The sequence below is a fragment of the Balaenoptera borealis genome, assembly GCF_965194805.1.
Source record: "Balaenoptera borealis genome assembly, chromosome: 1".
Lineage (NCBI taxonomy): Eukaryota > Metazoa > Chordata > Mammalia > Artiodactyla > Balaenopteridae > Balaenoptera > Balaenoptera borealis.
This window is the reverse complement of record NC_138860.1, coordinates 171,927,264-171,940,148: the sequence shown is the minus strand read 5'-3', so window position 1 is coordinate 171,940,148 and position 12,885 is coordinate 171,927,264. Positions and strand designations below refer to the sequence as shown.

The following is a 12,885-nucleotide window of genomic DNA, read 5'->3' as shown; positions in this document are numbered from 1 at the left end:
GATCCAATGTTATAACCATGTTCTACTGCATTTCATGTAAAGAATTAAAGTAGTTGAGACCCAAGGTGCCCTCAAGTAAAGAAAAGAGTCACTCTCCTCTGTCATCTTCATCTGTTGCACTTCAGGAACCAGACCCCTGTTTTGCCTATGTCATCTTAGGCATAGCAAAGTAATGCATCAGCAGCCATTGCTGCAGTCGCTCTGATAATTACTGTTGTGTAAATCTTACCTTTATCAACGGACTTCCCTAGACTCAGCATCTATCAACTGAAAAAAGATTGAATTTGTCAAGTGTTTCTTTAAAAAAATTAATGCTTGTTGATTGTGTATTTTCTCTTATGAAAAAATATCTATTGAATTAAAAGAGATTTTTTTTTTAGTGTATATATTTTCCCCTTTTGTCCCCCCCACCTCCAAATGCATTATTTGCTTCAAATGTGAAATTGTTTACAATAAACATGTTAACTTATTACATGTGATTATACAGTATGTGGTCCTTGATGTATTTCTATAAAGTAAAGGTCCCAATTTAATTCCAGGATTGTTATTCCACATGACTCTTTTTTTTCTTCTCCTCTAGACTTCTCCAAAGAACGCTGGGACAGTAGGTGGAGTGCAAAGTTGTATTGTGTTGCCTTCCTGCTTTTTTTGTTGCCTTCCTGCTTTTTTTTATTATTCTTGGCCGAGTCTTGGCTGCTCCTTTCTCTGCCACTAAAGCTCACTCACTAAACCCTGCATGTGTGGTCATTATGAGGGACTCATGGCCTTTCATTTCAATCCTGCACATTTATCATGTCAGTTATGTTTCTTGTCAAATCTTTAGAATCAGGATTGTCCCTAAAGCAATATTGTAATAAGCAAACTGAAATCTCATCTCTACTTTCAAGAAAGTTTTCCTTTATTTTGAAGCACTGTCTAATACCCCTGCCCCACCCCGCCCCCCAAGCCCCTTCCAATACTCCAAAACTACCTAAGGTCTTTTTTGCGAAGGGAGAAAATAATCTGATAACATATACAAGTAAGGTGTTAATACTTAAGTGTTACCCCCCTCCCTGAGCTATTTATATCCTGGAAAAGGAGGGCAGCGAGAGGGCAGTGTTTAACAGAGAATAATGACTCACTCACCGATGGTAGAATTCTCTGCTTCAATGACACAAGAGATAGTGGTGTTAGCTGGGACAGGCCTTCCCCCATGCCAAGAGGATGAGCATAGCAACAGCAATAGCCTACATTGGGGCAAGATCTCATGCACATTGGGAAGATATCCGCATTTGTGCGTGTGTGTGCCTTTAAGAGATTTGAGCTGGTTATGATCATCTCATTGAATTTTTGTCCTAAAATGATGTCAGCTCCGTTTGGTTCCTTTTCCTCCTTAGTAGTTTATCTGTTATGGATTTTGAAGTTTGGTGTCCATGTGATGTCAAGGAGTCTGTCTGCATGATTATTTTATCATTGCTCTGATCCTTTCCAACTACCACAGGAAGAGAGGGGAAGGGACATTTTCAAGATTGTGCTGAAATAATAAATTGGCTGTTCTCTTCCCTTTCTCCCTCTCACCATGCAACAGAAGAAGCAGGTCAGCCCATTGCAGACCCAGGCATGGTCATGGACAGTGTGGAAGCAGGAGACACAACACCTCCTACCAAAAGGAAGAGCAAGTTCTCAGGCTTTGGCAAGATCTTCAAGCCCTGGAAATGGCGGAAAAAAAAAAGCGATAAATTCAAAGAGACATCAGAAGGTGAGATGTTAAGATTTAAATATATGTTCTGAGTTAGAGAGTTCCCCATTGGAAGTACCTAACTTTTTCATTCTCTTCCCAAGTTTCTATAACCCCCTGTTTGAAAAGGGAATTGAATCTTTTAATTAAAAAGACAAGTGGTCACTCACTAAGCCATATATACTATATCCTCATTCCTAGGTTGGTATTTTGATGGGGTTAATGTTTATCAATTGAGTGGTGAATGGAGCTCCTGAACTACAGCAGATATAAGACGCCTCTTTTTTTCTATTCTGGCCACTTCCTCCCAGAAGAAGTTCATCCATAAATATCTTATTATTGCGATTTCCATTAAAAAAGGAGGGAATTCTCTGGCGGTCCAGTGGGTTAGGACTCCTCGCTCTCATTGCCAAGGGCCCAGGTGGCAGGCCAAAAATTAAAAAAAAGGAAAAGCTAAACTTATGAAAGGAGAGTTCTTTTTGGAATTGATATTTTCCCAATAGCACAGGTTGTGAATGAAATTAAGTTTTTAAATTCAAAGTTAGTTTTTGTGTTCTTTTCTTTCCTAAGAATAGAAAATTGAATCACTTTATTCTTTTACCTAAGGAGGTGAATTTTATCTGCCACATTTCTGAGTGTTGTTTTCCAATTTAATGTTAGTTTTAGAGCGAAAAATATCTATGCGAAAACCGAGAGAAGAGCTGGTTAAAAGAGGGGTTCTGTTGGAAGACTCTGAGCAGGGTGAGTTTGCAAATAGCATATGCCTGTCTCTGTACACTTGGTCTTTGGTTCTGACAAAGTATTTGAATTTTCTTTCTTTATTATTGCTGTTGTTGAGAGGGAAGGGGGCTTAAAAAAACTGTTCATGCATCTAGAATATATATTTTTATAACTTCTGTTAGAAAAGAAAAAGGCAATGTGGTAGAAAAGTCTGCAAAAGCATTGAACAGACAGTTCACTGAAGAGTACATACAAATGCCCAATAAACAAAAAGGTGGGTTTTTTACTTCATTAGTAATTAAGGGATACAAATTAAAACCAAAATAAAATAGCTCTACGTATAAACTAGAAAACCTAAAATTAATCAGATGAGGGTATGAAATAAGTGGAATTCACATACACCTATTGGTGGAAGTGTTAAAGTGGAAGAATCACCTTGAAAAAAAGTTTAGCATAATCTTTGAAAGCTGGAGATATGTAAACCTTTGTGCAGTCTTTGGTATATACCCAACAAAAATATGTATACATGTGTATCAGGAGATATGTATAAATACACTCATAGCAGCAATATTTATTAACAGTAGAGCAAAATTGGAAACAACCCAAATGTCCATCAATAGTAAAATATATACATAATTTGTGACACATTGATAAAATGAAATATTATACAGCAATGCAAACTACACCTACATGCTTTAATATGAATGTCATAAGTAATACTGAGCAATTGAAGTCAGTCATGAAAGAATATATATTGTATCATTTCTATAAGTGTGAAGAAAAAACAATGTTTGGAAAAAAAAAAAATGAGTTTAGTGAACTATGTTAAGGAGAAAACTGGCCACCTCACAAAGAAAGGCCTAATGGCAGCAATGACTCTTACAAGATAGGAAATAATTAAAAGTTAAACTTGAGTTGAGATTGAGCTGAGGAATAAAAAGTTCTTCTTGCCTTTTTACTAATTTTTGCTTACAGATTCACTCCAAACATGCTTTTAAAAGATACTTTCTCTCAGTAAATGATCTAAAAAAGTGATTGTTTAGAAAAGTGGGTTGATTCTCCTGATTATCAAAAGAAAATGGAAACTAACTTTTTGGACTAAAGCTCCGGAGGTTTTAATGAATAAACTGTTGAAATAAATGCCTTCAAAACAGAAAAAAAAAGAAAAAGGAAAACCTGTTTGGAGATGCATGCTTATGTGGTTAAACTATAATAACACAAAGCAAGGATTATCTTAAGAGTTAGGAGAGTGATTGATTGCTTTGTGGGGGAAGGAAAGGGCTGTAACTAGGGAGAGAGAGAGGCTTCAGAGCTCTGAAAACATTTTATTTCCTAATGTCCATGATGATCACACAAGTGTTTTCCTTGTAATATGTCTTTGAAATTTACATTTCTATTTTGTACATTTTTCTCTACTGGTATTAAACTTGACAATGAAAAATACTGAATAATGATAAGATATTTCTATGGAATTCTGTGGCATACCATCTATATTTGATTTATTTTAAGAAGGCATTTTTTGTATAATTTTTAAAGATTACTTTCCATTTACAGTTATTACAAAATATTGGCTATATTCCCCGTGTTGTACAATACATCCTTGAGCCTATCTTACACCCAGTAGTTTGTACCTCCCCACTCCCCCACCCCTTTATTGCATATAAATGTGCATATATTTTTTGTGGGAATGAAAATATCTAATGAAGAAAAAAATATTAAAACATAAATGAGAATAATTGATTTTTTTGTTTAAGGAATCTCAGCTTAGGGGGTAAACCCCTTCCAATAATTACCGCCTAATTTTCTGTATTAAAGTCCATTTGCTTGCTGAGGAATAAAAAAAGCTTCCTTCACCCTTCCTTCCAAGTACCTACCTTATCTGGCTGCGGTCTTTAACTCTGGAATTGCAGTTGAGTGGTTGGTGAAGGATCCTTAGGGCACCCATTCTCTGTCTCTTTGTACATCCTCAGCTTTGTGCTAGCTGCAGTACTGTCATTTCCTTTTTTTTTTTTTTTTAAATACCAAATTTGTCTCCAGGCCCATATTGCTGCCCTAATCTTTCTCGTTTGTCTGTCATAAAGATTATGTTTTGGTATTTCAGCACTCACTGCTGGTTTAATAATGTCAGGACTTTCTCTAATGTGTGACTTTTATGAAGCAGCTTATCAGAAGAGTAAGGCTGTAGTACACTGGTTGCATTTCATTTCTCTTTACATTAGAGTTACTTAGCGTGAGACAAAATATGAAAGCCAAGTTTTAAAAATATATCCTTTGGTTGGTGGAAGAAAGGAACCAAACCGATGAAATACTATACTGTTTAGGTTTTGAACCATTTGAATGTATTGCTTATTTGCAAAGTTTAATTAAATTATGTATTTATTGTCTCAACTATATAAAAGCTTAAGTAGAAAAAACAAGCTTGAAGGAAAAATACTAAAATATTATTAGCATTGGTTATTTCTGGATGTTGGAATGGGAATGTAGGGGATTTTTTTCTTTCTATTTTTCTAAATTTTCTAAATTTTCATGAGTCTATTTGTTTTTTACAGTAGGACACAAAAACTTCTAGGTATTTAGGTGGGTAACTGCAGTTATAATGCCTCTGTTGCAACGCCTTTGGCCATTGTTTTTTGATAATAGCCATTCCTCACCCCATGCCCTCTCCTACCTCTCACCTTTCTTGCTCACTCACCAAACCCCATACATTACTTCTTTCTTGTTTTTCACCTTCATTCAGTCTTTTTTGCCATATGCTTCCTATTGGCTCTTGATCCAGGTTGTTTTCAGCTTAGAAGCAAGCTCAGAGGTCCAATTGCTAAGTGAATTGTAGCCATTGGACAAGATGTCCCTCTGCCAACCAGAGAACTGACCTAAACTGTACTCTGTAAGAAGAAACTAAGAGGACTCCCCTGGCCGCACAGTGGTTGAGAATCCGCCTGCCAATGCAGGGGACATGGGTTCGATCCCTGGCCCGGAAAGATCCCACTTGCTGCGGAGCAGCTAAGCCCTTGAGCCACAGCTACTGAGCCTGCACTCTAGAGCCCACAAGACAAGAGTACTGAGCCTGCGTGCCACAACTACTGAAGCCCGCGTGCCTAGAGCCCATGCTCCACAACAAGAGAAGCCACCGCAATGAGAAGCCCGCGTGCCGCAACTAAGAGTAGCCCCCGCTAGCTGCAACTAGAGAAAGCCCGCATGCAGCAACGAAGACCCAACACAGACAAAAATAAATAAATAAATTTTTTTTTAAAAAAAGAAGAAACTAAGAGATGGGCCTCACAGCCTGGCTTACATATCTCCAGTTTAGGCTAAAAGCAGTATTTGAACCTTGCAGTTCTTTTCATACTCAGAGATGGCTTTTGGCTTGATTATGGTTCTGACTTGACTATATTATAAAATATGTAATGGATTTTCTGAGTTGGGAGTTGAGAGGCACCCATAGATGTTGAGGCCAGATTCTAATTCTATTTTATTCTGTTAGCATTTAGCACAAACCCTTTGCATTAAACATAAGAAGTTTGGGACTTCCCTGGTGGCACAGTGGTTAAGAATCCACCTGCCAATGCAGGGGACACGGGTTCGAGCCCTGGTCCAGGAAGATCCCACATGCCGTGGAGCAACTGAGCCCGTGTACCACGACTATTGAGCCTGCGCTCCAAAGCCCGCAAGCCACAACTATTGAGTCCACGTGCCACAACTACTGAAGCCCACATGTCACAACTACTGAAGCCCATGCACCTAGAGCTCGTGCTCAGCAACAAGAGAAGCCACTGCAATGAGAAGCCCGCGCACCACAATGAAGAGTAGCCCCAGCTCGCTGCAACTAGAGAAAGCCCGTGCACGGCAACAAAGACCCAACGCAGCTAAAAATAAATAAATGAATTTATTTTTTTAAAAATATATGTATATATAAGAAGTTTTACTTCAAAGTAGACAATCCTGATTAAGTAACTTGCAAGATGACTGATCACTTTTGCTGGTATGTGCTGAGTAGAAACTAATTAGTAATGTGTCTTTACCTTTCACTGTATGTTTTTTGAAAGTAGGGGCTTTGGGCTTCCCTGGTGGCGCGGTGGTTAAGAATCCGCCTGTCAGTGCAGGGGACATGGGTTCGAGCCCTGGTCCAGGAAGATTCCACATGCCACTGAGCAACTAAGCCCGTGCACCACAACTACTGAGCCTGCGCTCTAGAGCCCGCAAGCCACAACTACTGAGCCCGCGTGCCACAACTACAGAAGCCTGTGTGCCTAGAGCCCGTGCTTCGCAGCAGGAGAAGCCCCTGCAATGAGAAACCTGAGCACCTCAACAAAAGAGTAGCCCCCGCTCGCCACAACTAGAGAAAGCCCGTGCGCAGCAACAAAGACCCAATGCTGCCAAAAATAAATAAATAAAATAAATTTTTTTTAAAAAAGAAAGGGGCTTTGAAATGATTCATTGCTTTATGTTCTAGAAAGTCCTGTTTTTGTTAAAGGTGCGCTATATTAACATAAGCAGTAACTTACAACATTTGCATAGTTGTCATCTTGCCCCTTCGTCTGTTTTAAAATTTAAAAAATAGTTGTCAGAATACTTTCACTTTAGAAGTACATTTTTCATTCAGTGCTCATTTGCCTTAGACTTCTACTACTTTTAGCCCAAGCTCCACCTCTTTCTGAGACTGTATGAAGAATGATACTGTCTAATCTCTTAGTAGGAAGTGGTGGGTTGGGGTGAGGGAGTCTGGTCTATGAGAACTCAAGGAACTAACTCAAGAGACACTAAAATGAAGAGTGTCTCCCTATGGAAAACAAAGAGAGTAACTAGAGAGCAAATAGTTCCAGTTCCCATGACACTAGGAGGTGAGACAGTTTTCAGTCTCTAACCTCAGTGTTTCAGTTCTCTCCTCCAAAGGAAACCTCAGCAGTAACTGGGAACACTTGTCAAATTCCTCCATAAAAGGATCTTGCCTAAAAGTTTAATAGCAATGAGTGGTCATCCCAAAGCCTGCAGCCTAGTGGTCATTCCTGCAGTTTAGCTTATAGGGATTCATCATGTGTACCGTGTTTTACCTTTGATGTGTCTATCAGTTCTCCCCCTTGCTGTCCACTCCTAATGCCCTCAGACACCCTCTGCTATGTCTCAGCTACATTCTGCTCATTATTAGTTTTCCTATTTCAATCACTGCCTAATCCATCCTTCTCACAGCTCTCAGAATTAACTTTCTAAAAGACAGAGCAGATCATATCTCTCTCCTACTTTAATTCTTTGGCTTCCTGTTTCCTACAGGATTCAGTCCAGGCTCTTTTACATGGTGCTTGGTACCCTTCATAGCCTGGCTCTTGCTTGCCTTTCCATTCCTATTAACTTTTTCTTATGTGTCCTGTTCTCCTGCCAGGACAAACTAATTGTCAGTTCCTAAACATGTCGAATAATTTCACACCTTCATACATGCTATTCCTTCTTCCTACATGGTCTTTCCTCATCTTGTCATCGAGTGGCAGGCTCCTACTCCTCCTTTAAGACTCAGTTTAGCTACCACTTTCTGTGAAGCTTTTCTAACCCCATTCCCACCCCCAAGAAAATTGCTTCTTCGTTTGTACCATAGCACTTCACTCATAATAGCTCTTAACATTTAGCATTGTAATTATTTGTGTGAAATAAATCTGTCTTATTCATGTAGCAAGGCACCCGGCACATAATAGACAATCAAATGTTTATTGGAAAAAGAATTACTTATTTTCATTACTACTATAAAATCTAAATAATTTAGATCTAAATAATAAGCTAAAACAGGAAGAGGGTTGGATAAAGGGGATAAGAAAGGTTAGAAATTGCCAACTCTTCTCCCTACCTGACCACACCCAGTCCATCAGTTTGCTCTTTCTTTTGGACCTTGCAGGTGGTGAGGACCCAGGGAAGCTGAGCCATGCCACGTTAAAGAATGGCCATACCACCCCCATAGGGAGCGCCAGATCTTCTAGTCCAGTCCAAGTAGAGGAAGAACCAAGAAGAATAGCAAATCTTAAGAAGCCTATTCCAGAAGAGGACCCAAAGAAGCGACTAGGTAATTAACTCTGAATTTTTTAGTTTAAGAGCCATGGATCAGTCATTCTAATTTACTTCAGAGGTTTACAAGAGCCAGGGGAGAAATAAAATCCAGAGGGACTTCTGTTCTCCTCTAGCAGTTCCTCACCTAGTTGCCACTTTAAGTAGAATTTCTCCCCTCATTCTTGTATTCACAAAATACCTAAATGTGTGATTCTCAAGGACGGAAGAGGATGTTAAATATCAGATAACTGTAGGACTTTTTCAAGCTGCACATTCCTCCTCCTCCACCCAAGGGACTCTGTGTCCAGTTGCCTGGCTCTTGTATGAAGAATCACTACCATAACAAGCCTCTCTTATGATTGAGAGAGTGTCATATACCTTAAGTATGTTGAGGTTGGAAAACTTTGTCCGTAAACCAATCTATACATTAAATAATGGATGGAGTTGACCATAAGCTATGGTTGTGTTAGCTTTTTTCAGTCTGTCTTGTAACTCTTTCCTTTTAAATCACATCTGTTATTACACAGGCTCAACTGGAAGCCAGCCTAATTCTGAAGCAGAGTCCATTCCTGAGAATGTACCCAAACAGCCTTTACTTCCCCCTAAAAGACACTTGTCCTCTTCTCACGAAGCAAATGAAGGGCACGCAAAGGATGCCACTTCCTCTGGCAGCACGGCAAGACCACTCTCCTCCACGTCCACCACTGCCATCACCACAGCACCTGCTGCCACCACGGCTGCCACGAACCCAGCAAAAAGTGTTAATTCCTCTGTCCCCCCTTCCCAAGCACCCAGGACTCTGCCTGCTTCTCCTGCCAGCACTAACACTACTGCTACCCCAAGCCTCACTCATACAGTCCCTGCCAAGCAGCCCCCTATCCCTCCCCCTAAACCAGCTCACAGAAATAGCAACCCCGTCATTGGTAAGTAAGTCTTTAGATTTCCATTGTTTGGGGTTTGGCTTGGTTTTAGACTGTTGTTTTATTGGATAGCTGGTACAATATTGATTTGGTCTGTGAGAGAGTTCTCCATAGCTTGTCCCTCTGAATGCCCTCAATATAGAAAAAAGCCTTGAAAATGAGGCAGATGGCTATAAATGGAAACAGAGTGGTGTCAAATATCACTAAAATTAGGTTCAAGTTTTGGGGGATTAATATTTACTTTCCTAAAACAATGTTTCTGAACTACTGTTTGTAGTTGGGGGACTGTACATGTGAAGACCACAATGGGTTTGACCTGCTTGGAGAAAAGGGTTTTTTTTTTAACCTACTTTAAACTGCCAATGCCTTCCTTCAGCATAAATCCAGTAGATGAAAAGGTGATTGTATAGGTGCCAGTGTAACTTGTGATTCAGTGTCGGGCGTAGTACATTCATGGGGAACTGTAAAGATATTTAAATTATCCTGATAAAATCATGTTTTGTCTCAGGAGAGTTAAGAATGCTACTCTTAATAAAATAAATGGTGGAAGAATGAAAGCAGGGAAGATAACCAGTAACTTTTTATTGGTTTAGTAAATTTTTTATACTTACCTGAATATATTATATTATATTTAGGTCAGTTTTCCTTATATAAATTTAGAGGAATTTTTAAGAAAGGGAAGAGAGGAAAAAAGGTAGTTTTTCAAGAAAAATGATACTAGGCTTAGTACTGCTTAAAGTTTTTGTTAATGATTGGAGAAACAAAAAGTGTGCTCATCAGATGGCTAATTAACCAAATTGTATGGAGTGACTAGAACCTTGAAAAACAGGCTTAGAATTCATTGTGACTATAGCAGGTTGGAGGAGCTTGATAAAAACAGGATGAAGGTTATTATTATTATTTTCACTACCTTGGGTGGATAGTGCTGTGTTGACTTATCTCTGAGGAGTGAGGAGCTTTCATATACTTATTTTCAAAACCTCCTTGTGAAGTTTTATCTATCTTATCTATTATATAGTTAGGGCAATAAGAATGTGAAGAAGTTGTGATTGACTCAGGTTGCAGTTAGTGAAAGATAGAAACCAAGCACAGCCTTTTCAACTCTGGAGTACAGACCTCTGTCCTGTATACTTGTGTTCTCAAACTGTTGTCTAGACAGGGGTTCTCATCATGGTCACCTGGAGGGCTTGTTAAAACACAGAGCGCTGGGCTCTGCCCTTAGAGTTTCTAATTCAGGAAGTCTGGGGTAGTGCCTGAGAATTTGCATTTCTGATGAGTTCCCAGATGATGCTGATTCTCCGTGTATGGGGACCACACATCGGGAACCACTGCTCTAAACCAGTAGTACTCCACCCTTTTCAGGGTAAGACAACATTAAAAAATGATAATATGTGTACTGTATCCTGGGCTAAACTGCAGAGGCCAGTCTTGGCCTCAGATGAACAGCCCAAAGCAATAGGCCCTGTGACTGAGGGACCAACATCAGTCCACAAGTGGTCCTCGGCAGAAAAAGAAAAATAGGATAGTTCACAGAGTTTTTTATTAAGGTTAAGTAGACTTGATTTAAAGAACTATCCTTTAGGGAGTTCCCTGCTGGCCTAATAGTTAGGATTCCGAGCTTTCACTGCCGTGGCCTGGGTTTAATCCCTGGTCGAGGAACTGAGATCCCACAAGCTGTACAACACAGCCCCAAAAAAAAAAAAAAAAAAAAGGACTATCCTTTATTCTGAAATTATGGACCTTCCTAATTCTTTGGTGTTAAAAGACCATTTCTTCCATGCAGGGGTTATGTTCATAAGTGGTTTACTGAATATCAAGCCTTAGTTGAGGGAATTCACTGGCAGTCCAGTGGTTAGGGTGCCATGTTTCCACTGCTGGGAACCTGGGTTCAATCCCTGGCTGGGAACTAAGATCCCACAAGCCACGCGGCTTGGCCAGAAAAAAAAGAAGCCTTAGTTGAAAATAATAAAAATTGACACCTGAGATTGGTTGAGAATCTTTTTAATAGTACTGGTCCACAAAACCCAAACATTTAGAAACCAATGTTTAGACATTGCTATGTCTACTAACGGGCATAATAGTATTAGGACGAATTAGTAGTGTTGGGACTAAGGAAGGACCACCATAAATAACTGAACAGATGAAGGGAATTTGTAACCCCTCCAATGAACATTTTGGCATCTTTCCCACGGAACTACAGCCAAATGCCATTGGGTATTTGTACCAGAGGGTATGTGTACCAGAGGTCATTTCCTTTACTTTTCAGGTATATGTTTTCCTTAAATTACCAAAGGTAATTTACTTTATCAATTCAAATGTTAAAATACTCAAATTTGGTCTTGTCAGGGGTGGGTTTTGTTGTAGACGGAATAGCTAACCACTACTCTTAGACAGACAGCAAAAATCCAGTCTACCAAAAAAGATCTTTTATTGATCCTGAAATTCACATTTTTCGAATCCTTTTTTATATGTGTATGCAGTATTTTTCTAGAAGGACCTTCTAAAATTTTACTTATAAAGAGTGACATTAAAGCATTATCAGATTAGCTAGACTTTTACTTTGAATGCTGCCAATGGAATGGGATTTAGTGCAGTTAAATTTTTAATTTAGGGAAACTTGAAGTGTTGCTCTCTAGGTAAGACATATAAAACCTTTGAAAACAAGTGAGGGGTTTGGGTAGAGGGTTGGAGGTTGGTAACCGAGAGAACTACTATTTAATTATTTTGCAAGGTTGACCTTTTGTGATGCGTTGATCCACTTCTTAAAAGCCATTTGGAACTCTCCAAAGGGACTTTGTGGAATCAACACCTGAGACGTTGTGGGCTTTGGGGGATCACATAGGGATATATACTGTCATGATACAGGGTAGGGTCCTCTCATCTAGTAAACATGTATTGAGGACCCACTATGTGCCAGGCACTGTGCCCCACCCTGTGAATATGCTGATAGAGACAACGGGTGCCCTGTTGTCAAGGAGCCCATAGCGTAGTGAAGAGTGGAGATGGCAGATTGGACATAAAGGACAAGAAGAGGTGTGGACATTAATAAAAAACAAAGTCAGTGGGATCCAGACGATGGAGCCTCATAATGAGTCCCGGGAACTAGCTGAGTCCTTACCAGTTTGTAGTATGATCTTGGGCAAGTCACGTAACTTCTGTGGCCTCAGTTTTTGCTTCTGTAAAATGGTAAAGATGATCTCTTGTATAAGAAGAATATGAAGTCAAGGACAGAAAAGCACCTTGCTTTCTTCAAAGGCCTCTGCGTTTGCTATAAAAATCCAAGATATCAATGATAGTTTAATAATAAAGTGCTGAGATAGCTAGATATCATTATTTATCAGTATATGGTAACAATGCCTGATAGTGTTTTTTTTTTTGTTTCAATCTACATGTTTAAATTTTTTAATGGAGTACTGTTAGACAAAAGAACTTAATAGCCACATTTTTTTTGGTTTTTTTCATATTAACTTTATCTACACCAAGATCAAGTCATAAAAAGTT

General features: G+C 39.2%; 1 protein-coding gene across 16 annotated transcripts in view; it reads left to right on the top strand.

The window, feature by feature from the left end:
* The window catches only part of PHACTR4 (phosphatase and actin regulator 4), a 152,048-nt gene that overhangs the window by 121,016 nt on the left and 18,147 nt on the right, over window positions 1–12,885 (top strand). For 6 of the 16 annotated variants that reach the window (XM_082347743.1, XM_082347741.1, XM_082347742.1 and 3 more), the window contains 5 exons: window positions 581–604; window positions 1,568–1,738; window positions 2,378–2,458; window positions 8,316–8,480; window positions 8,992–9,387. In XM_082347743.1, the coding sequence (XP_082203869.1) occupies window positions 581–604; window positions 1,568–1,738; window positions 2,378–2,458; window positions 8,316–8,480; window positions 8,992–9,387 (837 nt within the window). Of the gene's footprint in view, window positions 1–580; window positions 609–1,567; window positions 1,739–2,377; window positions 2,459–8,315; window positions 8,481–8,991; window positions 9,388–12,885 lie in introns of all 16 variants that reach the window. The other 10 variants (XM_082347736.1, XM_082347735.1, XM_082347729.1 and 7 more) reach the window with 2 other exon arrangements.